At 50.3% G+C, this 25,807-nt stretch overlaps 10 protein-coding genes across 10 annotated transcripts; 7 read left to right on the top strand and 3 right to left on the bottom strand.

Annotated features, from left to right (window-relative positions):
• Positions 1-796: 796 nt before the first annotated feature.
• Positions 797-1,942, top strand: PFICI_06698 (uncharacterized protein; the record flags this gene model as incomplete). Its single annotated transcript, XM_007835279.1, has 1 exon — positions 797-1,942. One exon carries the CDS (start codon positions 797-799, stop codon positions 1,940-1,942), a length of 1,146 nt encoding a protein of 381 aa, XP_007833470.1.
• A 374-nt stretch (positions 1,943-2,316) lies between these two features.
• Positions 2,317-6,783, bottom strand: PFICI_06697 (DNA-directed RNA polymerase III subunit RPC1; the record flags this gene model as incomplete). The annotated part of the gene is made up of 1 exon (XM_007835278.1): positions 2,317-6,783. One exon carries the CDS (start codon positions 6,781-6,783, stop codon positions 2,317-2,319), a length of 4,467 nt encoding a protein of 1,488 aa, XP_007833469.1.
• Positions 6,784-7,546: 763 nt separating this feature from the next.
• Positions 7,547-9,241, top strand: PFICI_06696 (uncharacterized protein; the record flags this gene model as incomplete). Its single annotated transcript, XM_007835277.1, has 3 exons — positions 7,547-7,554; positions 7,604-8,247; positions 8,304-9,241. 3 exons carry the CDS (start codon positions 7,547-7,549, stop codon positions 9,239-9,241), a joined length of 1,590 nt encoding a protein of 529 aa, XP_007833468.1.
• An 806-nt stretch (positions 9,242-10,047) lies between these two features.
• PFICI_06695 (uncharacterized protein) lies at positions 10,048-10,814 on the top strand (the record flags this gene model as incomplete). Its single annotated transcript, XM_007835276.1, has 3 exons — positions 10,048-10,164; positions 10,252-10,721; positions 10,790-10,814. The coding sequence occupies 3 exons, from the start codon at positions 10,048-10,050 to the stop codon at positions 10,812-10,814; spliced, it is 612 nt and encodes a 203-aa protein (XP_007833467.1).
• A 4,058-nt stretch (positions 10,815-14,872) lies between these two features.
• Positions 14,873-15,118, top strand: PFICI_06694 (uncharacterized protein; the record flags this gene model as incomplete). Its single annotated transcript, XM_007835275.1, has 1 exon — positions 14,873-15,118. The coding sequence occupies one exon, from the start codon at positions 14,873-14,875 to the stop codon at positions 15,116-15,118; it is 246 nt and encodes an 81-aa protein (XP_007833466.1).
• Positions 15,119-16,076: 958 nt separating this feature from the next.
• Positions 16,077-17,980, bottom strand: PFICI_06693 (uncharacterized protein; the record flags this gene model as incomplete). The annotated part of the gene is made up of 3 exons (XM_007835274.1): positions 16,077-17,396; positions 17,453-17,603; positions 17,661-17,980. The coding sequence occupies 3 exons, from the start codon at positions 17,978-17,980 to the stop codon at positions 16,077-16,079; spliced, it is 1,791 nt and encodes a 596-aa protein (XP_007833465.1).
• Positions 17,981-18,853: 873 nt separating this feature from the next.
• PFICI_06692 (uncharacterized protein) lies at positions 18,854-19,652 on the top strand (the record flags this gene model as incomplete). The annotated part of the gene is made up of 2 exons (XM_007835273.1): positions 18,854-19,222; positions 19,281-19,652. The coding sequence occupies 2 exons, from the start codon at positions 18,854-18,856 to the stop codon at positions 19,650-19,652; spliced, it is 741 nt and encodes a 246-aa protein (XP_007833464.1).
• Positions 19,653-19,906: 254 nt separating this feature from the next.
• Positions 19,907-21,069, bottom strand: PFICI_06691 (uncharacterized protein; the record flags this gene model as incomplete). Its single annotated transcript, XM_007835272.1, has 2 exons — positions 19,907-20,005; positions 20,062-21,069. The coding sequence occupies 2 exons, from the start codon at positions 21,067-21,069 to the stop codon at positions 19,907-19,909; spliced, it is 1,107 nt and encodes a 368-aa protein (XP_007833463.1).
• Positions 21,070-23,050: 1,981 nt separating this feature from the next.
• PFICI_06690 (uncharacterized protein) lies at positions 23,051-24,523 on the top strand (the record flags this gene model as incomplete). Its single annotated transcript, XM_007835271.1, has 1 exon — positions 23,051-24,523. One exon carries the CDS (start codon positions 23,051-23,053, stop codon positions 24,521-24,523), a length of 1,473 nt encoding a protein of 490 aa, XP_007833462.1.
• Positions 24,524-25,378: 855 nt separating this feature from the next.
• On the top strand, positions 25,379-25,663 carry PFICI_06689 (uncharacterized protein; the record flags this gene model as incomplete). The annotated part of the gene is made up of 1 exon (XM_007835270.1): positions 25,379-25,663. The coding sequence occupies one exon, from the start codon at positions 25,379-25,381 to the stop codon at positions 25,661-25,663; it is 285 nt and encodes a 94-aa protein (XP_007833461.1).
• Positions 25,664-25,807: the final 144 nt, after the last annotated feature.

Here is a 25,807-nt window from a genome sequence, read left to right as displayed (position 1 = left end):
CATTGAGACGAGCTTTCACACAATGATCCGATTTGACCCTGCACACAGCTTTGCCAAGCTCTCCAACAATAGCCGCACGAATATCATGGCGCCTCGCGGACGAACTCCCAATTAGCAACTTGATGTCAATTTCTTTTGACATTAGTCTGTAACTTTGAAGAGTTCTTTAGCAAATACTATCAAGCCAATACTCAAATTTTGGTTTCCAATGGGAATTGCAACAGTCTAACCGACTGTGTTCATACAAGTTTTCTATCCGCCATGCGCGTCAAGGCATGAACACGGATTGGAGCGTATACTCGACCAGTGTCTTGACCCACTAGTCATCACTTCCGACTCGAGATGTCATGCTGATACTGTTTGACAAGGCTTGACAAGGCTGTTCCAAGTCATAAAAGCCTTTGCACGGAGACTTGGTAGAAGATTTCATAACAGCCATCGGGTTTTCGGCGAATAATGATTTCAGAATCATGTATCGGGGGTTTTATTGCCTGGTGTGTTTGCAGGCAGTGAAAGAGGCCACTGGTGAGCTCCCCACACGCACTAATCACCGTCCGGTTGAATCCCTGCTTAGCGCTCACTCTATGCACCAACTTCGACGTCACTTGGTCATTAAATCCAGCGGTCCAGTGGCCAAACCTTCTCACCACGTACCTGCGTCGTAGGTAGCTTTGCGTAGCTGTTCGCGTGCCCAACCATCACGAGTCCCTCCAGGCATCATAAAGTCCAAATATATACCCGCCTACATTTCTCATACTCCTTGGCACATTCTCTACATACAAAAACAGCTGCAATAATGAAACCCATCATCGCCATCCCGGCGACCCTTGCCCTCGTGTACCGGGCGTACTCGCACAACTCGCTGACGCCAGCGGGCATCGCGGCCGCGGCCATCACCGCCGCCATCCACGCCTACCACCCGTGGAACCTGCCGTTTGTGCTTCTCGTCGTCTTTTTCCTGGCGGGCACGCGCGTGACCAAGATCAAAAAGGACGTCAAGGCGCAGCTCACCCTCAGCGCATCGCACGGCGGCGGCGGCGAGGGGCCCCGCACCCACGTCCAGGTTCTGGCCAATTCGGCCGTCGCCTCGGTCCTCATCCTGTTGCACGTCTGGCAGATTGAGCAGCGCAAGCAGACCGTCATCTCTGGCGGCATCCCCGAGGGCACCTTTTGCTACTCTTGGGCTACCGGCGATATCCTCGTCGTCGGCATCATCGCCAACTATGCCGCCGTCGCTGCTGACACCTTTAGCTCCGAGCTGGGTATCCTGTCCAAGAGCAATCCTCGCCTCCTGACCTCGTGGAATCTGAGAAAGGTCCCGCCCGGAACCAATGGCGGCGTCACCCTCTGGGGCCTGGTGGCCGGTCTTCTGGGCAGCTTCGTCATTGTCACGGCGTCCTTGGCATTCCTGCCCATGTGCAACGGCAAGACGACGGGCGCGTTGGCAGGCGGGCCAGCCTGGACCACGAGCCAAAAGACCACGTTTGCCTGGGGCTTGGTCATTTGGGGCGCCCTAGGATCGGTCCTGGACAGCTTGCTGGGCGGCTGGTTCCAGAGGAGCGTGCGCGACGTGCGGTCTGGCAAGATTGTCGAGGGTGACGGCGGCGTTCGCGTCCTCACTTCGACGGTCGGAAACCCCAACTCGAGAGAGCACTTTAAGAAGACGGCCGATGTCAAGGCGACCGTCCTCAAGGGCGAGGGCAAGGATGCTGTGGAAAAGATGGATGACGCCTCTACTGCAAAGGATCCTTACAACCCCCAGGATACACACCGCACTTCAAACTTTGGCGACCAGAAGCCAACCCGAGTAGCGGAGAGCGGGTTTGACTTGCTGGACAACAATGATGTGAACTTCCTCATGGCCTTGACGATGAGTGTCGGGGCCATGGGCCTAGCTGCTCTGTACTGGGACGTACCCCTAACGAGCATACTCCGGGCGTAATGTGCTGCCATCCAAGGATCTCCTGCGTCATGTCTTCACAGTAACTCTAGAAGTATACAGCTAGACATTATCACTAGACAGAACTGTTCATCACCATAATGCTTAATCGAGCACAAGATTGGTCATAATATAGACGTGTAGCAAAGATCGCTGCAATTAATCGTACACTCTTTTTTGTTTTTTTACAGAAACTGATTGCTGCAATCTCAAAAAGTGGAAATAAGGACGAAAGGCGACTATACAGAGCGCACTTATTCGTCATGATATACCGGACCTAACCAACGCCTAGTTCGCAATGCATTCCAGCAAGTCAACATTTCCCAACCCTGTTCCTTTTGGTGTCATATATGAAACCTGTACTCCAGTGTGTCTTGCTAAGCCTTCCTGGATTTGAGCTTCTTTCTCTCTTTGGTATCAGCAGCCCATGCGTCTTCAAAGGCTGTCGGTAGCTTTTGAAGATGTTGGTCACTGAGACCCAGCTTTCTGACAACCTGGAATGCACCAGTGCCTACTGTCATGGTTTGTCCCATGATGATCTTTTCCGAAACACCCTCAATCTTGTCTCCCTTCATGCCGGCTGCAGCTTCAAACAAGTGGTCGGGCGTCTTCTCAAAGGAAGCAAGCTGAAGGACCGAGTCACGCATCTTGGAGAGACCGAATCTCGTGATACCCAACACCTCGCCCTTGTAGGTCATGACATCTGCCAACAACTCCATATGTCGCGGATCGATGTCCATTTCTCCCATGACGGCGTCAATTTCCTTTGCAATGGTTGTTCGCGCTGCTTCGATACCGAGTACTTGGTTGGCCTCCATGACGTTGTTCGAGATGACCTTGGTACCAATGACACCTTCAGTGTTCATGCACTGTCGAAGGCCATACCCTTCCACCAGAACTGTGTGGACGTAAGGAGGAGCTTCGCCAGGCTTGTCGGCTTTTCCTTCGGCAGTCTGGATAATGGCACGAGCGGCTTCCGGATAACCAGAAACTGGAACCGCCGGCAGGGCACGCTTGAGGTGACTCACTCGAGTGAGCAAGTCTGCCGGTGTCTCGGTCTTGGTTCGGACGCTCCGGCTCTTACTTTCGTCGGGCAGGGTGACTGCAATCTCAATGGTACCGTCGATTGGGTAGACTGACATATCTCCCTCCAAGATCTTGAGCTTCTTGGCTTTGGCAATTGCGCTCTTCACATCATGAAGACCAATGCCCAAATTCATTGCTTCTAGTGCCTCCATGTCAATGGCCAGTGTGATGTACGCTTTGTTTGCTTCCCATTCGTCTTCGATGTGTCTGAGAATGTCCTCAATGAAGGTCTTCTCAACACGGCCTCTGACTACACGGGCAGCTTCGATCTGCCTGTTGTTCTCAAGAGGGCAAGTGATAACTGGAGTACTGATTGTCTTCGATGCGTTGATGATTTCCTTGATACGGGGCACACCCTGTGTAATACTCATGCCAGCAACACCAGCGAAATGGAAAGTCTTCAGGGTCATCTGAGTACCAGGCTCACCAATCGACTGTGCTCCGACAGCTCCGACGGCGTGGCCAGGTTCTACATGCGCCTTCTTGAACTTCTCCAAGCACAGAGTGATGAAGTGAACAAGCGTTCGCTGGGACACCTTGGCAACCCTCTCGGTATGGGTTCTTGCCGGGTCTCCTTTTTCGTTCTTGTCTATAGTGGCAGCACTCAAAGTTGGCTTTTCGAGATATCCATCCAGGCCAAACTCCTCGCGAACTCGTGCCAACTTCTTTGCCAGGTCGTTCACGTATCCTTCAATAGTTCTGAGGAAATGCCGGCTACTCTCGTGCTCATCAATTCCGTAATCGGTCTCATCTTCGTAGTGGAGTGGCTCGCCATGTAATAAGCCTCGTCGCTGGTATCGAGCTCGTTCCTTGTCGATCATGGAGTCGCAAATTTCACGAATCTCAAATGGTAAGAGTGCGCGTTCCTTGTTATTCCATGTCAGGTTTTCGGCGTGGGACCAAGTACGATCAAAGTGCACCGGCACGGCCGAACCCTCCATATCTACGGGGTCGAGCTTGTCAGCTCCGAATTGGAACTGCACCACATTGCCGCCAGATGTTCGAACCGTGTCATCGTATTGCGTGGAAAGATCCTCCAAAGATTTCATGAGACGTCGGGACATGTAACCGGTCTCTGCAGTCTTGACAGCGGTATCGACCAGACCCTCACGTCCGGACATGGCGTGCATCAAGAATTCAGTTGGCACGAGACCTGTGTAGAAACTGTTTGCCACGAAACCTTTGGCTGCTGGTTGACGTGCCAATTTGTGAAAGTGTGGTAGTGTGCGATCTTGAAAGCCATCGGCGACACGTGATCCTCCTATGATCTGTTGTCCGACAAGGGCAATCATCTGAGCGACGTTGATATTCGAACCCTTCGAACCTGATGTAGCCATGATCCATGGAGCATTCTTGGTACTCAGAGTTGCGATACAGTATGCACCAGCAGCCGAACGAACTTGACTGAGTGTACCGGAAATGGAGTTCTCCAACGTTTCTTCCATGGAACAACCTGCTGCTTTCTGTAGTGTCTTGTCGTTGTAGGAGGCAATGAGCTGATCTGTCTTCTTGACCGCGTTCTTAACCAGCTCCTGCTTCTCCGCAGTGAGAGATGCTGTGGGAAAGACATCACCAATACCGATTGAGAATCCCTGGTTTGTTAAAGCTCGAGCACAAAGCTTAGCGAGACGATTCATGGCGATGACGGCCTCGTCTGGACCGAAATCTCTCATGATGACATAGAAGATTGAGTCCTTTTTGCCAGCTCCGACAGTCGACTTGTCCATTCTGCCGCACATGACTTCAGAGTTGCGTACAACGAGCCAGCCGTCACTTGGACACATGTCAGGAGCCCTTGATCGTTCTCTGGGGTCACTTGAGCCCTTGTTCGGAGGCACATATTCTCTACATTTGGCGTCCAGGTTGATCTTGACGTTGCACTGCTTGTTCGGCCTCATGAGGATACTGAAGACTTGCTTTCCCGTCCACAAGCGTTGAGGCTTGAGGATAGCAGGAGGTGGCAGGTCAAGGTGGGTCTTGCCGTCCATCATATGCTGGCAAATGTAGGTAAAGGTCTTGCGGTCGTAAAAGACATCTTTGCCACTGAGAAGGTAGGCTGCAGTGACGAAATCCTGTGTTGCAGCAATGACAGGTTCACCGTTCTTGGGTGTAGCCAAGTTGTTCTTGACTCCCATGAGGTTGATTGCTTCCGCACGTGCCTCTTCTGTTTGTGGGACGTGAAGGTTCATCTCATCACCATCGAAATCGGCGTTGTAAGGGTTGCACACACACTCGTTGAGACGGAATGTTCTCCAAGGTCTGATTTTGGCCAAATGACTCATGATACTGAGCTTGTGGAGAGATGGCTGACGGTTGAACAGAACAATGTCGTTATCCTCGAGATGTCTCTCAACAACATCACCGAAGCGTAGTTCCTTAGCTACCCTGGTTCTGTCACCGAACTTGAGCGTCTGTTTGTATGTTTGGTCGCCGTCCTGTTTGATGATTCCCTGTGCTCCAGGATAGACACTGGGCCCGTTCAGAACGCACTTCCGCAGCTTCTCAATATTCTCCCTATGGACGCGCTCGGGATATGTCAAATTCATGGCTACCAAAATAGGCACTGCGACTTGATCGATGCCAAGATTGGGATCTGGAGAAATGACAGTTCGTCCTGAAAAGTCGACACGTTTACCAGAAAGGTTACCACGGAAGCGACCCTGTTTACCCTTCAAACGTTGGCAGAAGCCTCTCATGCTCTTCACAATTCCAGTATTTGTGAGGCCAGGAACGTCACTGTTTACGTAAACAGCGATATGCAATTGGAGGTAATCCCACTGCTCCATGATAGTCTGAAGACTTGCGCCCTTCTGCAATGCTCCTCTGATGAGACTGCAAATGAAGACGACTTGACTTAGCGTAGTAGTGAGATCATCTTCGTTGCTTGCTCCCTCTTGTGCGACGGATGGTCGAATGCAGACTGGAGGAGCAGGGACAAATTGCCACAAGAACATTTCAGGGCGTCCCTCGGTAGGATCCAGGCCAAGCAACTCGCAGTCTGTGGAGCTGATCTGCTTGAACAGATTCAGAACTCTGAGGGGGTTCAAATCCTCCATAGCCTTGCGAACGTGTTTTTCCAAATCGTTGTTGTGCTTCTTGGCTTCGTTGAAGGAGTTGTCAAAATCAATCTTGGACTGAGGCGGCTGCTTCTTTTGCGACGTGGACTTGTTAAAAGCAACGAACTTGTCGTGGACCAGCTTCAAAGGGCCGGCCTTTCGAATTTGGCCATTTGTTGCGGTGCAGTAGGGGCAACTCTTTGTCTTTCTGCATGTTTCGTTGATCTTTTTGAGGATGGCCTGACGATTCATGTTGTCGGGAGCTTTGCGCAGCATCTTGAGGAAGCTGCGACGTTCAGGTTCGGTGAGAAGGACTCGTGAGCAGTCCTTGCATATTTCTTGTAGAATCTTCATAGTGAAACGCAGGTAGCCGATATGAAAGACAGGAAGCGGTAGGCGAATGTGACCAAAATGGCCAGGACAGTCTGTCAGTCGCAGGTCGCAGGTTTGACATGTAGCCTGCTTGCTCGAGATACCGAGACGTTTGTCGAGAGGTCCATGCTTAATGGGCTCTCTTCCGCGGTCGAGGTCGTACATGGTTCTATCGGCGACCTCGACTACCGCTTGATTAACAATGTCTTGGTTTGACTGGATGCCGAACTTGATCTGTCTGAATCGCTTCGGTACCTTATCGACAACCTGATGTTTCACAGGCGCGACGGCACTGGTGCCCTTGAGGGCAGTTTCGGTAGTTGTCGCCATTTCGGCCGAGTTTCGTTCTATCTATCAGATTTGCGACAAGTGAAAAGTCGTGATCGCGATCGCAATCGCAGAGACGGGTAGTAGTAGCTCGTTCGGTCGCAAAGTGCGAGTGGATGGCGTCCACTCAAACGTATTGCTACCTCAATTGCAGACCAGGACTGACCATGGTCTCACTGGGTAGATGCGCTCAGTGTCTCGACAACAAGGCGAGTTGAGCTTTGTGTTTTGAAGCTTTTCGACAAGCTGTTGTCGAGTGTGAGATGTGACTTCTCCGGCGGCGCTACTGTAATTTTTGCTGCTACCATAGAAAACTGCATCAAACTAAAAAGCAGAATTGGGACCGGACCCCGCCTACTACTTCATGGAAGCAGCTTTGCAATGCTTCGCCGCCAAGTGGTGGGGTACGAGCTAGGAAAAGGTTTAGTGCAGCAAGGCAGCATGGATTAGGCAGTGGCATGCCTAGAGTTGGAGTCATAGGCCGTTGGAGTCGCCCAAGTTGTCTTCTTCTGGGCCAGTAACTTGGCACGTGATCTGGTGCCCCTCCAGTGGAATCTTTGGTGTTTCGACCCCACAGGCAACAGCTGCCTTGAACACAGAAAGCGCGTCAAGTCGCGTCTCCGCCTGGGCTCATTTGGTCATCCTCTGCAACTCATAGACAGCAACAAACGTCTTGCAAAGCGTTTTCAAAAATCAATAGCTGAGATCGCACCTCTGGCTCCAGGTGTACAGGGTTTCAATGATTTGTATATAGACACTATTCACAATGCCTCTGTAGGTACACTTTTGCACGGCGTCGCAACACATGCTGACGAGACAACAGCCCGGGCGACCAGCACAACGTCGCTGCCAATCCGTTCGAGGAGGCCAAGCCACGTATCTCTGAATTCACGGCCACTGAAATCGCCACTCTGCAAGCACGTCTTGAGAAGCAGCTCGGTCCCGAATACATATCAGCAAGAAGTGGCCCTTCAGGACAGAAAGTCCACTACATTGCCGCTGAAAAGTGCATTGCTTTGGCCAACGAGGTTTTCGGTTTCAATGGATGGTCTTCTAGCATTCAAAACATCCAGGTCGACTTTGTTGATGAGCACCCTCAAACGTTGAAGATCTCCCTCGGACTCTCTGTTGTTGTACGTGTCACCCTACGGGACGGGACTTTCCATGAGGACATTGGCTATGGCCACATTGAGAACTGCAAGGGCAAGGCAGCCGCCTTCGAGAAGGCCAAGAAGGAGGGCACAACTGATGCTCTGAAGAGAGCTCTGAGAAATTTCGGAAACGTCCTGGGCAATTGCATTTATGACAAGGACTATCTGGCAAAGGTTACAAAGATCAAGGTGGCTCCCACCAAGTTCGATGAGGTCAACTTGCACCGGCACGTAGACTATGCCCCAAAGGAGCCTGCAGTCAAGCGTGATTTCAATACAGAGGCAAAAAGTGGAAAGCCCTGCCTGTTGCCACAAGGTGCGTTGGACTCGGACGATTTTGATTGGGTGGAGGCTGATCTGATGGACGTGTAGATACAATCGACTCCCTAGACGATGACTTTGGAGATTTCGACATGGCCGATTTTGGCGTCACGGAAGATGAACATCCTGACGAAGTGATGCTCCCTGCCCCCGGCGGAGTGACGGCGAAACCTGTCGAGAGGCCCCAAATGGGAGCTGCTGGTCCAGGCAATGTATCAAATCGATCCACAGGCAGTAATTTTGGTTCCTCGAGGCCTATGCAACCACCTGCTCGGGCGCCAATGACTCGGAGCGGCTCTCATGGTCAGCAAACTGGTAGACCACAGCCACAAACCCCACAAGCTGCGAATCGTCCAGCTGCCGTGGGCCAGAGCCGCCCGCAAGGCCAGCCTAATGGCCGAACAAATGGACCGGCTCCTGCCCAGGTATTAGCGGCTCAAGCTGCCTCCAATAATCGGGTAAACACACCACCTCCAGCAAATGGAAATGAGCAGATTCCTGATGGACCGGTCGCCTTCTTCTCGGCTCGTTCGGTTACGGCATTGGCCGAAGATGCGCCTCCCGGGACAGCGACTCTGCCTCCCAAGGGTGGTAAGTTGTTCGATCCGAAGCTTGAAAGCCCTTCTATTCGCAAGACACCTGGCATTGATCATGGGTCAACCAAACCTGTGGGCAAGGACATGCGCCATGTAGCCCCAGTCAAGCATGACGAGGAGGCATCCCAACAGCCTGCAAGTGGAATTAGTAAATTTAACCCACCCGGACGTCAAAGTCTGGGTAACGTGGTCAATCCCTCCCTGAATCAGGCGCGGCAAATAGGCGCGCCTGGCAGCCAAAGTCCCATGGCCAACAGAAACCAGTATCGGCCGCCAACAATGAAGAGACCGGCGGAAAACGGCACACGAGCACCTTTAAATGACATCACAACCAATAGCACTGTGGGTGCCAGTGCCGCCACAACAGATGCGAAAAGGCAGAAGGTGGGCTAAGACGCCAGCAGTAAATTCATGAATCTTGAGGGTTTTTCTTTTATGGCATGGCGTCGGGAGTAATTTTTGTGGTTCGCTATAGAGTCATGATACGGCCCCTTTCCGTGTCAGACAGCGTCTTGGTGCTAGAGATACGCTTCAGCTTCCAGAATTTGCTGGTATCTAATCTCCTGAAGCAAGCAGATAACCACAGTCCATCTAATTGGAAAATGATTAGAAGCATTCTATGATGTTGATTTCTCAGTGCGCTGGTGAAAGGATATTGTCAAAAAGTTGATATTTCAACATTTGCCATCGGAGCAGCTGATCAGGCGGCAGTCTACAGACATAAAGACTAGCCTAGGATTCTTCCCAGAAGTCTCTGCTCCTGTTATCTCATGAGTTGTCCGCTACTTTGCCACATGCAGGAACGCAAATATGACCTATCAATGTCTTAGCTCCCGTTGTGGCTTGAATATGATTGTCTCAAGACTCACGGCTATACGCGAGTGAAGGGAGGGCTAAAGACATTTTCAACGGTGGGAAGGTCGCTTCACGCGGACGCGCCAACAGTCGATCATTGAATGCTGTGGCTTGCTGAGCAAGGCCCGAGCCGCGAATATCAGGTCAGAATGGCGTCGGTGTCTCTGAGTTGAGGAACTACAGGCTGACCGGTCGATGGCACGGAATTCGACACTGGTTGTGGCTCGAATGGAGAGATATAAAAAGATCACAGATGGCTACCATATTGGTGACCTGAGTTTATCGTCAAGGACTGTTGACGTCTTCTATACTTGCCCATTGCACTGCAAAACCAACTCATCAATATGTTGGGATCATCATTTCTCTTGCTGGCCTTTGCCAGCAGCCTGGGTCTGAGCCAGGTTGTTCCCTCTTGCCCTCCATCAGATACGCCACCATGCACAGGCCTGCGGACTGCCGACGTGAGTATTCCTCTCTTCTCGACCTAGTCGTTCCATTTCTTCTTGCTCCACAAAGTTTCTCCATATGGTGACCTTTTTGCTCTACAGTTTGACGATATCCCAGCCACCACTGGCTTGCTCACGAGCCCGAGCACATGTCTAGCATCGTACGAGGCCCTCTCCTACGACGGCTTCAGCGTGTTTTCGCTCGCCCTGGCCGGGGGTGCTTCGCAGCACTTTGCCGGCTTCCAACTCAACCGTGCAGCGCACAGGATTGACAAAATCAACTGGGGTGGCGTATTTATGCCCAGGAGCTTTGAATTCTTGTGCGCGCTGCCGACTCTAGGGGTTAACCTCGCCGCTTCAACGAGCTGCACCGTCCGCGTGACACCGATTGGACCCAACGTGGAGGGCCAGCCCAAGAATTGTAGTTATACTACTGGTGGCCTTTTGAGTCCTCTTGTGCCTGCGAGCTGTGAGCTCCCCGACTGGGGTTTCGGCGTCAATGCCATATCTATTGAGGTGGTCCAGCCTGCTGTGCTCAACACAGTTTATGCATTTGGCATGAGCAACTTTAGGTACGTGACTTGCCCATATGAATCATAACTACTCTTCTTTTGTGTGCGCTAGACTGATGTCATACTAGTTACGTGGACGCATGTTGGGATTGATGAAGTGGTTTACTTACAAAACGCTCCAAGTCAGATGGCCTTCTGTAGTTGTAGTTGGATATAATTACTGGAGCGTTCGGAATCTTATTTTGTCGTGCGATCAAGCTGGTCCGTTCATTTACCCAGGGAAACATTAGAGATGTTGGATATGATGAATTGATTGATTTTTTCAAATCGAAACATTGGCTTGAAAAGTTTCCATGCTGCCACTGTACCATCACAAGTATATACCAACACGTCAAGCTATAGACATCCCGTCTCTGCTTGAAAAACGGCTCATACTTGGCAGACTTTTACTTAACTCGCTTTGTGAATTCCTTGTTCGGTACATTCCCCATACAATATGAATTATCGTCATCATGTTGGCGGATTCGAGTATAGAACTCCAGCGGGCCAATATTTCCCCGATACAAGTTGAGCAGTTGCTAACCGCAAAGGCTAGGTATTAGCGTGCTCTCCCGATCACGTTTGACGTCTTTAAAAGGAGAGCTCCATGCTGATTTGCTTTTGAATTACTTGGCAATGTGGACTTGACCTTGCAGCACGCGACTTGTTACTGGGTCATGTTTTTTCCGTCTTGAAATGTTGTTGATCTACGAGTTGCAGAGGGGGCGCGAAACACACCAATGCGGTATGACGTTGCCCAGTCCCTCTACTCCGTAGTGTACCGATGGCGCCCCCCTTGGCGCTATGCCGCTGTAGACCGTCGGAGCACAGCGAAAAAGCTCACAGAATGCGCAATCCGTAAATCCGTCCCGTACCGAGCCGAAAGTTCCTGACTCGTGTCGGCGCGCGATCCGACGGTCCGTCATATTCTTCTTTGAAAGGCAGTCATCAGTGTATGGCAGCTATTGGGCACCGGCGCATGTCCCATGATGAGCTTAATTGGAAGAAGCAGAGCTGATGCCGCTTTTGTGTCAGGCTCAGAACAAGACCGGTACACTATAGACAACCATGCATGGGGATTGGTTACCTAGGTACCGATTAGGAAAGAATGCCTTGGACAGCCGGTAACGAGACTTGGATGTCTCCAGAGTACGTACTCGGAATGACTTGACTGCCAGTGATCTCAACATTCGCATGTCTTAAGTCGGAGGTTTCTGTAGCGGACCTCATATGGAATTGACATGGTCAGACTAGCAATATAGAAACAAAAGGTCACTTGTTTTGTATTGACGTGATCTCTCCCCTAGGATTTGATGCCGGCGCACAAAAGCTGTACATAGGCTTCTGTTGTTCAAAAATTTCGAACTAGCAGCAGGTTGCATATGGCCGCGAAGTCGAGGACAATATATTAAGTAGTCGTTTAGTTTGCATCTTTGATGTGGTAATGGACATGTTCTCCAGTCTTTCGACTCACATTCCGGGTTTTATGGATGTCAGTTCTAGGACGCAAATCCCACCACGTCTGTAGCAGAAATAGTCATTCATGGCCCCGAATCATGCATGCCCACAGCAACAAGAGGTTTCAGGGTCTAGTATAGCACATGCTCATTTACCAGAGTTTGGATAATACCGAGCTGCACATGGACATGTATGAAGCTCCCAACATCCGCCCAGGCTCAGAACCCAAGGCCCATGCTGGATATCGTGTGACTCGCATCTATTTGGTGTAGGCTTCCTGAAGAATTCACCTGGCTGTGTTTGCAAAGGTCACAATATCAGCTTCAAAAGGGGCGTGGATTCTGTTCCACCAGTGTACGTAGATTTACCCCAGGATCTCGAAGCAGGGCTGTACACCCACATCATGAGCCCCTGGCATGGACGGCAGATATGACGTCCCCAGTAGCTCCCCACTGGTTTTATTGTTACATCTCTATTTCTGGTCTATTCGGTAGTTATGTTTGACGTGCCGGGCCATTGTGTGAACCGAGAAGGCTACGTATACTGGTAGGACTTGCCAGGATGGCCGTGAATTCAGGGGCCAAGGAATCGAGGTTTTACCGTTGTTGGACGCCGTGACACAGGGGACTACATACGTATGTTGTAAGATAATCCGTGGCAATTTCCTAGTAGATATTCACGGTCCGAGCCGGATATGTGAGCTGCTTGAACTTCTCGGTAAACTTATCTACGGTTAGTTTGTTTCGGTAGGAGAAGACTGTCCTGCCCACAAACACATTTCCGAGACCTCTTGAGCTCACATCTAAAGCAGCGTGACTCGTGGCCAAATATGGAAACGAAATGTGGGGTTGGCATTGAATGCTGCAGGCTGCTGTCGCATCTTCCAAGGGCGCAGCCATTCGATGTCTCTGCTATGGATTCCGTACCTACACAATGCTGTGCCCCGCGATCCAAACATGCCATAATGCTCTACATAGTAATAAACGTACCAAAACTTAGGTAATGGTCTGGGTGTTTGGTAATTGATTTGGACGATAACGTGATTCTTGCAGGTTCTTTTTTCAAGTCTCGGTCTTATGACTCATAGCAGCAAGTTTAGAGAATTGCAGGCTTTTCTTGCAGTGGCTCCATGTGTTTAAGTAATGATCACCAATACAAATCAAGAATCTCAAACGAGACGCTGTTTGATTAGTACGAGAGCACGTAATCGAGAGCTCCTCTTGCGTTAAGGCATACACAGTAGGCATCTTTCTCTCTGTCAGCCAAGTCAGCCCGAGCTAACAGGTTATGGTGGGCTACGTGCTCCATATTCAGCGAGATGGGGGGAGGGCTCGAGGGGCCTAGCCGCCCAAGGCAAGCAAGGAGGGCCTCGACGGGCGACGGCGACCGGGCACCGGGCGTGGGCGGAGCTCCACCTCCTCCCCCCTCCTCCTAAGCAAATGGGCAGCAAAGGGGGAAAAACATCGAACCACCGCCCTGTGTAATGGCCTGTTCGTCGCATTTGAACTTTCCTATTCCACGCGTTGCAAGCGACAAACCGACGGCCAATTAACAGGGTAATCATATTTGGGTCACGTCTTATTGGTCAGACATGTTCCTTCTCCCCCTTGTCTTCGGGTGATTGAATTGCCTGCCCGTGGACATCAGGCCACAAACCACGGTACCGGCCTTACCCTTTATTTTTTTTTTCTTCCTCCTCACTGTACATGGCAGATCGCCGCATACTACCATCAATACCCTGTCAGTAAGTAACAGTTGGTACCCCCCAATTCACTGTTACCAGCAACTTTGATCTTCCATGTGGGCTGGTAGGTAGCATGTTATACTTAGTACCTGCCGTACATTTACATTTTAGGGCCCATTTACATCATTTTAGCCTTTCACAGCAGCAAGGATAAACGATTGTCACGCCAGAGAACCCGCCTTTGGACGGATCCGGTAGGTCTCAGAAAGGGTAGAAAGGCCTCCCAAGCTGGGAATCGGGTGCCGCGTTACGGGTCAGACTCGGCCCAGCGAGTCACTCGTACGGTTCTTGCTTGTCCTGACCTGACTGACAAAGCTGACTGTTCGGGTGGCCCTGTGTAGGTCTGGAATAAAGTGTCTCTATCGTCCCGCTGTGCATGGGCATTCGTGTTCCCTGGTTTCTATTTTTTTATTTTTACTTTCTGTCTGTTCTACCGCAAGGGTACCCCATTTCTTGAAACCGCTTGACCTGACTGTGACATATAGACCCTTGTGACCACCCAACTTTGGACCTTGCTGGCTCTTTATTATTTGACTGCTGCTCTCCTCCTCTTCCACCACCACCAACAAGAAGACACAAATTGATTTTCTTGTTCGTGTTATTGCTTGCCCCTTTCAACTCGGAAATTGTGAGAGGAATATTCATCAGTCATCTTCCTCCATCAACTCCACGAAACGGATCGCATTCATCGCCCGGAAGATCGTCATCCGTCATCACCCCACCACCCAGACGACTTACACGGAAAATCAGCCCACTCGGCCTGGCAGCTTCCAGCAGCGCACGCGACAGCAAGTGCCTACACGCCCCAATCCTACGGATCAATACAGAGGGACCCTGACGATCAAAAAAACCTCCTATTCTCTGTCCTCTGTCCTTATAAGGCAGAAACATACTCTTGCGAGTCTATTCAAAGTAACCAAAAAAGACAATACAAAAATCACCACAAACTACACACAAGACAACAGCAACCATGTCGCCATCGCACACCATTTCCACCCATCTCTGCAAGCAGATCTACACTTCCTGGCAGCAGTCGCGCCAGAGCAACGGCCAGCTGCCCGTGGCGGTCGACCCAACACTAGTCCCGTCCGTCCCGTACCCGGCCCGGAGGTCTCCCTCCCCGGAGAAGCGCTCCATGGACAGCGACCGCAGTGATGCTGGCGTGCCCATGAGCCGCTCGTCGAGTCAAGGCAGCTGGACCTGGGGAAGTCGCTAGATGAATGAACGGGAGCGGGAAGCTCTTGTTGTACTACAACAACAAACAATTGTTTGCCAGTTAATTTTTTTTCCCTCCCTTTTCTGAAAACTGCAAAACCCAGAAGAATTGCACAGGAGGAAGAAGGAAGCGAAATAACACATGAACCTCATCCTGACGGGGAAATTCATCACAATGCATTCTTCGGCACCATTTATTATTACAACTGCATACCGTCGCAGACCTTGCGCACTCACTCAGCCAATTTTTGGGGAAGACGAGGACACACCTACACATTATGGAGTTGGGGGAGCGCATCACGCTTGTCACAGCCAAGACCGCGAATCAGAAACTTGAAAGCGTCGAACCTTGGTACTCATGGCGCGTATAAGCCAGCCCGCGACCAAAGGACAAGACGATACTCATCAAATCGAGTATATATTGGTGGTTGAAAGGGCAGTGGTGGGGATTAACCTGTACTCCAACAACTGGATCAGTATACATTGGATTCAGTTACGGGGGAATGGGGGTGCGAGGAAGCTTATTGAGGATCAGGAGTTTATTGTCTATACCCGATTGCTTTATGAATTTGCTAGCCCTTTTTTTCTGCATTGGATGAGGGATGTCATGAATCAAATTATCATACCTACCAAACGCATCTTCTTTGTGAATGTTCAATGCCATTGCAAGTGATTTGAGATCATTCCATGAGAATAGTACGATACTGCACTTCTACATGTTTTCAAGGGCAACCAGTATGAGATTTACCCACACCGTGGTATGCGTACGAACGATAAAATATCATGAGGCAAATCTCTCTTTGTACGTCTATTAGCTTGAAAAGCAAGAATAATCATCGCTGATCCAGACTGCACGCTACATCTAAAGCTGTAACAGCATCTATTTTCTCTTTCTATAGGCACCACAACCTGATAATTTCAATGGCAGTATAGCATTGTGGCAGCCAAACTCCATTCATCTATGCCGCCTTGGCTAGCGGAGTCCCAGTATAGTCAGTCTTGGCTCCGACGAGCCTCTTGACCGCCAACCACCACTCAAAGGCCTCGAGCTTGAGTTCAACACGTAGGAAACCAATCCAAGCGGCTGCGAGCCTCAGCGCGTTACCTGGCCACCAAAGTCCACCCTCGCGCTCCTTAATTTCATCCATCTGCTCCCTGAATACGGTTCGCGCGCAGTACCTCGCCAAGATCATGAAGCTTCGCATTGGTCCTTGGCGCGTGTGCAGATTTTCATCCAGACTCCTGGTGAGATCGTTCGTCTTCAAAATGAGTAGGATAATTCGAGGGACCTGTCCAAGTAATTGGACCAAATCGCTGAGCAGACCCTCCTGTAGAGCATCACCCATGGTCTTCTTCTCATCTTCAGATTTGGACTGCATGATTGAGGATTTGACGACGGTATAGTCGCGTCCCGTGATCGCCGATGCGAACAAGGGGAACTGTTGTTCTGTGATGCCTGCTACTTCGTGAGAGTACTTCTTCATACGTTCCATGTCGCCATCAATGACAGCAAGCCACATTTTAGCATAGCTCCTCTGTAGACGCTCTGGTATATCACGGTAAAGACCGTGGTCATAGATAATGATTTCAAAGTTGGGACCGCCACGTCTCCGGCTCGTCTTTCGGACAGCCAAGTTGCCGCCGTGGGGATCACAGTGCAATGGCGCGTTCTTGCCAAAAATCATCTCATTGAAGGTCTTTGCCAAGGTCGCAGAAACTTCGTCGCGGTCGATGCCATTCTTGTCCAGGTATTCCAAATCGTCAAGTCGGTGTCCTGATTCGTTGGCCATGACCAAAACGCGCTTCTTGGCCCAAATGACCTCGGGCACGACAAGAGGCAATTCAGGAATCTGTGCAAAGTGCTGCTTGAGGCGAATCGCATTGGCCGCTTCGCACTGGAAATCGAGCTCTTGCGGGAGCGACTCTTCCATTTCCAAGGATAGCCATTCGAGGTCATATTCGGGGAACCATTTCTTCAGCGTCGAGAAAGTGAATTTGGTGAGGGCAATGTCGAGTGGTGTCCATTGAGCAAGGCTGGGGTGTTGCACCTTGACTGCAACCTTTTGCCCGCTTTCCCTGATTGTGGCAGTATGTACTTGAGCCAGAGAAGCCGCTCCTATTGGTTTTTCTGAGAAATCTGAAAAGTAATCTCGCAGCTCTTCACCGGTATCGTCTCGGTACATCTGCTCGATCGATTCAAAGGACGAGACCGGGCAGTTGTCTTGCAAGGGGATAAATGTATCAGTCCATTCGATCGGTAGGAGGTATGACATGGCGCTCTGTATGGTGATCAGCGTGCAGTTCTGGGATAGTCTTTGTTCGGCAGGCGCCATACCAAATGCTGGCCCAACTTGATGTATATGCCACCATTCTTCTCGAGAACCTTTAATGTCCTCACCGCACATCGTTTATGGCATTTCCTCAGCACTGTATCGGACTCTTCCTGGTCTGTGATGGATTCGCGCTTCTTCAAGGTTGTTCGGTAACTGTATGATGTTAGAGTCTTTGCCTCTGAAGGATTGGATCGCGTGTCGCAAGCCTACTCGCTGATATTTATGTAGAGAGCCGAGGCAACTCTGCCTGCTCTCTCTGTGGCTTCATAGCCGAATTTGATGTCATCGGTGAAGGCGAGAACACCGGCTCCAGCAGTGCCGGTTGCGGCGGCCGTAAGTACGATCCTTCTCGATCTTGGCGGCGGTGCTTGCTTGGAGTTTTTGAATGGGCCGGTACCGTACTGCCGATTAAAAGGTCGTTGCGCGGTCTTTGCCTGGGAGACCAAGTGGCCGCGGCAGCTCGAGCAGGTCCAGCGGCCGGCGCCCTGGATCGCGAACCGACTCAGGGGATTGAGCCAAGAGGTATTCATGGCGACCAATCTAGTTGCGCATCACGAGCGCCCGGCGGTGGTGGTTCGGCGAGACCAGCGAGGAAGATAGGGGACGAAACTCATGCAAAGTAACTACAATGGCATACAACTCAGTGCCGTGCTATCATGATGGCTTGAGTACAAAACAAGACAGTTTTCAGGATACTCGGTGAGTAGCAGAAGCAAGGCCGAGACAGCGCAGCAATGGGTCGGTCATGCGTTCATCAGTCAAAGTGGAACCATGAAGACGTTGATGAAGCTGTTTCCGTTGGGGACGCCGCCAGAAAAGTGCAAGCGACTTTTTTTTCTTCCTTCAGTCTCTTTCTAGAATGGCGGCAAACCCCGGCCGGGCAGCAGCTGAGTGTAGCGTCATAAGAGCGATTTGATTTGCGTACCCCGTGCAACGACTCGGGATCAGCCAGGGGGGTTCGTTCCGGGAAGCCACTCAGAAATCAACAGCGTCTTTTCAGAAGCGTAAAGTCCCCACCTGATTCCACATGTGAAAGGCCGGCAAGCTCCAGGCTGCCAGGGAACAGCTTTCTCTTGCTTTTTCGCGTGCTGTGGGTGTGCTTACCTCATGCTTCTCGCAGGGGTCTCTTTTTCTGGTTGGCCACCCCACCGTCGTCGACCCTCTTTACGCGTTGAGCTCTGGCCCAGAGTTATTTAGCGCGTCAGCGCGAGCGAGGCGTTCCTCTGTATCCGCTGCCAGCTAGGTACTACTAATAACTAGATCACCACTGATCAACAACAACAATTCAATCTTTCTGGGACGTAAACATACTCTTCGCGATTCTGTCTTGTACCATACTATTTCTTGGTCGTTTTTGCCAAAGTTGTTGGATCGATTTTGGACCGAACAAGATGCTGAGCACCATGTCTCCTCCGTCGCCGCATCTTCCTATATTCAATTTCGATTTTACGACTGCAACGTCCCACAAGCCGGCACATTCATCGCCACTCTCCAGCTCGCCGATTCGAGCCTCACAATCAAGTCCGCCCTTGTCACCGCGAGATCCAAACACCCTCCCAAGACGTGGCTTCTTTTCCTCCCCCATCAATCCTGCAGTTTGCAACCAGGAAAAGTCGTCAAAATGGACCAAGTTCGAGACGCGCGACGCGAAGAAGAACCCGCTCAATCAGAGCCGTGACAATGCTGTGGAGGGAAAACGCAAGCTCTTTTTGAAGAACGTACGACAAAGACGAGACGATCACACATGGGAGAGGCGAGGCGGAGACCAAGAGGTGAGGCATTCATTCCTTGTCACCAAGCATGTGCCATCCTACTAACACGCCCAACAAGATACTTAGACTGGAATGGTCCAACCAGGACCGGAAACGACGCCAGCAAAAGGAGAGAGACCTGGATGGTTTCATGTTCGAGGAAGACTTCGAAGAGATCCCAGACATTTTGCAATCAAATTCTGCAACTCGCGAACAGGATGACATGATGGTTGACTCGCATGCCATGGACGAAGAGGCCGAGCTGGAAGCCATGCTCTCCGCTTACGAGGTAGAGAACACTGAGCAAAAGACACACGAGCTTCCCGACTCGTCATCGTTATCAGATGATGATTATGATAGTATCTTCATGGATCTGCTATCACAAGACGGACCCCCACCCCAACAAAGCCAGGAAGACCTTGTAATGTCAGGACAAATGGATATGTCTTAAACTAGGGACGTTCAATTCGTTCTTGTTTTCTTGCTCATTTTGATACCCATTTTTCGGTTTGGAGTTCGGTCAGGATCATGGTCTAGAGGTCATTTTTGGAGTCGATTGTTTATTCAGAATTGGGGTTTTGTGCGGACTTCTTGTATTGCATGCACAAGTCATATAGCATCCGCTGGTATCATTCCGCGTTTCATATGAAAATTCCATCTCAAGACTACACTCTCCAGACTTTCCCCTGTCTCCGCGCTGCAGCCCTACTGAGGTGTACAATTGTCGTCTGGGCCATCTAACACTTCCTTGGCTGATGGCATATCGCCCACGAGGTCTGCTGGAGGCGAGCCTGCGGCTTGCATCTGTAATCAAATCAGTATGACGTATAACGGGTATTCATAAATCGGGAGGATATCACCTTTTGCATGCGATCAACGATATATTCCCGGTCCGCCACATTTTCATCCTTGTATGTTGGCTCCTCGAATTTGGCAACCATCTCGGCCACGAGCCGCTGTTGCTCTTCATATCTATCCTTGTCCTCCTTGTTGAGGGTCTTGCCATTCTTCTCCATCCAGCCCGGGAACTTTTCGTTGAGCTCGCGCATAGGCTCGTAGAGAATCTCCTTATTCGTCAGCTGCTCCATCATGCCCATGAGCACCTTGCTAAAGTCCTCTTCAGAGCCGTCAGCGCCCGGCAGATCCTTCATGGCCTTCATCATCTCGGCAATGAAGTCGTCTTCCGAGCCCTCGGCGGCGGCGGCGGCGGTGGCCTGGTCTCCAGAGGCCTGCATGCGCGCCATGGTCTTGCGAATGGTTTCTTGAAACGAGGCATTCTCGCTCAGTTCGGCAGCCACCTGTTCGGCGCTGGGAGCAGCCTTGTCTTTCGAAGACGAAGAGGAAGGCTCGGGACCAGCTGGTTCAACCGGTTCATCGTCTGCATTTAGCCAACCAGAGTTGCGAAGATTGCCAAAGAATGACTCGAACTGTGCTTGTAGTTTGGGCTGTTCTGCTGTCTTAGTGGGCTGCGATTGCGAACGTAGGGTATTATGAGAGCTATCTAGGAGCAAACTCACGTCCTCATCATATTCGCCCATGAGCTCCGCCATACCAGCTTGCAGCTGTCTCTGAAACTCCTCATCCGAGAGGTCATTGGGGTCTGCGACAGGGACATCGGTCGTGAGGGTTGGTATCGTAGGACCCTTGGGATTTGTTGCAGGTTTCGAGGTCGACGATGGCGCTGCCGTTGTTGCTGTCGTTGTCGTCGTTACCTTGGCTGCGGAAAACTCGTCAAGGAGGTCGTCGAGATCGTCCAGGTCGTCCTCGTCTGGGTCTGGAACCTCGTCCAGCGCTGGCGCATTCACATGCTCGCTGGGCGCACCGGCTTCGGCCTTGTCGCTGGCGGGGTTGGTGCCGCTGGCGGACATTATGTCATGGACTGAAGAGAACTGTGTGCAGTATGCGTAAGTATGCAAGAATAAATTTGACGTATCAGCAGATGGATATCATGTGAAGACTAGCACCAAGAAGTCTTGATTGCCTAGATATGCATGAAAGAAGAGAGAATCAGCATGAGCTGGGAGCTTTTGGGGGTCGCAAAAGATTAAGCTACTTTCGACGAATCGCGGGGTGCATACCCAAAAGCCTAGGTACATAATAGCTAGATCCCGAGGTTTGTGTCACCTGTGGGGTTCAATTGTGGCGCGGCTTTAATCTTGGCTGTGGCACTTACACGCGATGCGATGCAATTAATTGTAGAAGATATCTAGCCGTTGTCTGATGATGATTCAGACAGAACGTTCCATGATACAATTATCATCCATTTGTGTAAAAATGTAAGATGAAGGAATAGTTCACTCACTTTCGCTGAAATCTGTTTCCTTAATCAACAACGATGATGTATGGTAAATCACATTTAATGTGTAGATAAGGTTTCCGCCAAACACCTTTGGTATAATTGAGGATTTACCTGTTTTCCCCCTATTTTCTTAGGAAAATATTCTCATGGTTAAGGTAGTATATGAATAGAATTAGGGGGTACACTTGATCTTTTTATTTTATTCTTTTAAGCAAAAAGAATATTTGTGTCCTCAACATATGCCTACTCCGAAGCAAGTGCTTTCAGCAAAGACAGAACGAAAAGAAAAAAGTAAATATTTCTAGGTCAATCGCCAAGTTTGTGTCTTCTCCCTCAATTATGGAGTGACTCAGTTCCTGGATGATCAGCAAACTCCTCCTCCTCCTCATCATGGTATTTAAAGTCTCAATTCCCACACCTTAGCAGAGTCTCTTTATTGTATTCTTCAGTTGAGCACTTAGTTCTACAAACACGAGCCCAGCCATCCGAAACCCACAGATCTTTGGCCATAACTCAGGTACTCTGAAAGCCTTAAATGGGGAAATTTTATTGTAATACACCTGTACTTGTGAGTGCAGTGTGGTCGGGCTATTTGGCTGGAAGGCTGGCTGGTTATTCTGCAAAGCCTACGTGTACCGCAAACACCAGTAGTATCGGCCTTCAGCAATCTTGCAAGTTGCAAAGAAATGTTCTATCCATGTCAAGTTATGTCATCTATTTTAGCAAGGGGATCACAGACTGAGTTGCTATCAACAGACTTTTGTGCCACTGGCAAACCTGTATCGCACCCTGGCCACCCATAAGTTTACGAAGAAAACGAATGACTTTCCCCTCTTATGGTATAAGTTAAACTCTTTATGTGGCAGTTAATATTACTTTAATCGAATAAATTTCTTTTCCACTCTGTGGTATATCTGCACAAACCAAGATGGATATTAGCACGATGGGCAGACCAGTATAAAAGATGAACCTTTGACGAAGAAATCATATAGAAATGGTCAGTTTAAATACAAAATAGCGATACCCATCAAAAGAACAAGAGGAGAATATTGACAAATATCCACATCAACTCATATGCTGCTGCAAGAGAAGGATTATTGTGTCCAAATTTGAGCACCTGCCTGTTTGTTGACAGGTTGGGCAGAACCACGGAAAACTCTGATATTCGAGGGCAGCCGTTTGCATTTTCAATCACTCGATCGTGCGTCTGGTTGATTGCTCGCCTGGTTGCTCTGCCACCTGTGAGCCGCCGCAACTACTGCTTCTTGTCGTTGCCCAACCTGCATTGTTCTCAATCACGAACCTCCCACCTCCTACCTCCCACTGTCTTTCCTTGTACCTATTCACAAGTCGATGATTATTCTTCACAGCTGAAATCAGGGGCTGTGGTTCAAATCGCCGTAACTGTTATCCCCAGTCGCCTGAGTGGCCATATTCGTCGCCAGATCATCATTCCCTATCACCATACTTTCCATCTTCGTCGCCGTTTGTCCACTTCATCTTCGCGGTTTCCATCCCCCATCGTCGCAGCCTGTACCCCAATCGCCGTAATGGGTTCCTGTATGTCGGCGGGCATCGATCCCGGTGGGCACGGCGACAGTCGTGCTGTCATTTTAGTTGCCAAACTTGTCGGCGACAATGTTCCCGGCGATTCCATCATTGAGAATCTTCCTACAGAGATGCTTCAGAAGATCATGATGTCCATGGACGCCGAGACACTTCTAGCCTTCATCCGGACGTCCAAGAGAGTTCACCTAGCCTACCAGGGAGCCTCAAATCTAATTGCCTTGGGTTCTAGTGAGCAAAGCGTGGGCCCCGAGCTCCTTCCCATCGCCGTCAACTGCTTCATGGCCCGAGCACTCGACCTATTCCCCAAGGCAACCAACCCCGGAAACAAGAACATGGTTTTCTCCATCGCCCACAGCTTCATCAAGTCATCAATCAGCACCCAGGCCATGACACGCAAACTGGGGCGTACCTACTTCAGTCTACAGCTGGCGCTACGCCTCCAGTCATTCCACCAAGCAGTGGTCGAAGTCTTTGATGACATGTACCTTGACTCCCTGCGCAAGGACAGCTCTTCATTCATCGAGTATACACTAGAGGAGAAGACAAGGGTCTTGAGGGCCCTGTACCTCTTTGAGCTTGTTCACCTGCTCCTTGTGCCCGTTGCTTCCTTCAATGATTGGCGGCTCCAGAAAGGCATCAGCGCTGCCTTTTGGAAGAACTTTGCGCCCTGGGATCACTCCCAGGTGCTCTACCTGGTCGAGGACTTTCTCAGTCAACGCGTGATTAAGGGTTCGTATACCTCTAAGGGCCCTCTTCTTTGCGTCTCATTTTACTCACCAATCATTCATGTAGCCTCCGAGCATTATAGTCAGCACTTCGCCGCATTGGGCGATCAGCTATACCACAGGCTGTATCCCAACTATGGCCGCGGCGCTCCGCCTCCGACCCCTCTCTGGTGCCCTTGTCATCAAGAACTAGTTTGTGATTGGCACAGAGTTACGGGCACCATTTGCCCCGTGGAGGCAATGATGGTTGTGTTTGTCAACGGCATCCAGGGCACACTCGACATGGATTCCAGCGCCGACAAGTACATTGAAGCCCGCGTCACCATGGTCCGTGGAAGACGCCCAATTCCCACCGCGCCGTTGCTCATTACATTACCTCTTGAAATTTGGCCCGCTGTACCCTTGTGGGATCAAGTCCTGGGTTCATGCAACGACGTGTTCCAGGTCATGGAGGGCGCACTTGCCATATCCCAGATCTACGACTGCCAAGATGAATTGATCTTCCTGCTGTGGACTGGAACCATCATTTCGAGTAGGTCGCTCCACTTTGGAAGTATGAACAACATTACCGGTCAAATGGCTAAATATCCGAACGATTTCCTCTTTCGGAGTCTACATGTCATAGAGAAGCACATGGAGAGCCACGATGTGATGGATCGTGTGCTGCTCACATACATGCAGAGACTGCAGAAGAAGGTGCTGGAGCAGCAGCAGCAGCAGCAGCAGTAGCAGAAGAAGAAGAAGAAGAAGAAGCAAGCAGTCATTGAAGCAAAATCTTCCATGTAGCTTGATCTTTGGAATTGAGAATAGACACTAGAAGAGTTTATGATAACTCTATGGATTGGACCTTTTGGGCTGGACCTGATTCAGTCAGGGATCCAGATGAGTATTGAATCTCTGGGATCTGGATGCTGGAAATCGCCGGCCATTGATCCAGAAAGTTTGCGGCTCTTGTACAGAAGAGCCCTACATGATGACGACCCTGCGAGCGTTGGAATTGTTCATAAAGAGCCCGAAATCAGCACTGCCGCCGAAATACATGGTTTTGTGGCCGGGACGGTAACATTGTACCCGATAGCCTATACAAACACAAACTGATACGAATAAAAGCTGAAAGAATTCATTTCTCGTGACTACGCACAGTGTTGAAGGTGTGGTACTGGGATATTATCGTGTCTACCAAACTTTGGAAATCATAGTTGCATAATTCAATGTTGCGTGCCAAGGAAACATGGACTGGCAGTTGTGGACCAAATGGTCCGTATATGGTTGCGTCTAATTGGTCCTTTCACCAGCGGTCCACAGCCTACGTCATACTAGCAGCTTGCACTGCTCAAGGTGATCATGAGGACCGAAATACCGGCAACTGGCACGCTGGCTAGATTACCTTAGTAATATCACGTCACTGCTGGGACAGAGACTCCTTTAAATTCGAGATACCCTCTTTTACAAAATTTGAATCCTCACAAATTCATATTCACATTATTTCCTACCTTGAACACTTCAAACTTCAACTCAACACCTCAAGAACAAACCACCAAAAGACAAACCCTCAAACCCAATTCCACATAAAAAAAACACACCATGTCGAGCATTGGAAAGGACATCAAGACGGGCCTCAAGGGCATCCACGGCGTCGGCGAGACGATCCGGGGCACCGTCAACGAAGCCGCCGACCAGGCCCTCGACACCAACACCAAGCACCCGGCAACCCAGGAGAGCCAGCTCAAGAACCACGGCATCGCCAACAAGGGCAAGGCCGAGGTGGACGGCGCCGACAGTATGCTCGCCCGGCACGAGGCCAAGCACGGCGGCAATGCTGCTCAGATGAGCCAGCCTATTGAGGGAAACCATGCTTTCCGCGGATAAATTCATTTCACTCAACATACCACACACGCTTGGATGTGATTAGACAGAGGATACCCTATGGAGGAAGGACGCTGCGACCTAAGGCATTTGGCCATCGAGAGGACGCCATGCAGGGCCAATCTTGTGCTAGAGTAGCACTGCAAG

Source organism: Pestalotiopsis fici, assembly GCF_000516985.1.
Source record: "Pestalotiopsis fici W106-1 unplaced genomic scaffold PFICI_Scf_4, whole genome shotgun sequence".
NCBI classification, from domain to species: Eukaryota; Fungi; Ascomycota; class Sordariomycetes; order Amphisphaeriales; family Sporocadaceae; genus Pestalotiopsis; species Pestalotiopsis fici.
The sequence above is the reverse complement of the archived record's forward strand: the minus strand, read 5'-3'. Positions and strand labels throughout refer to the sequence as shown.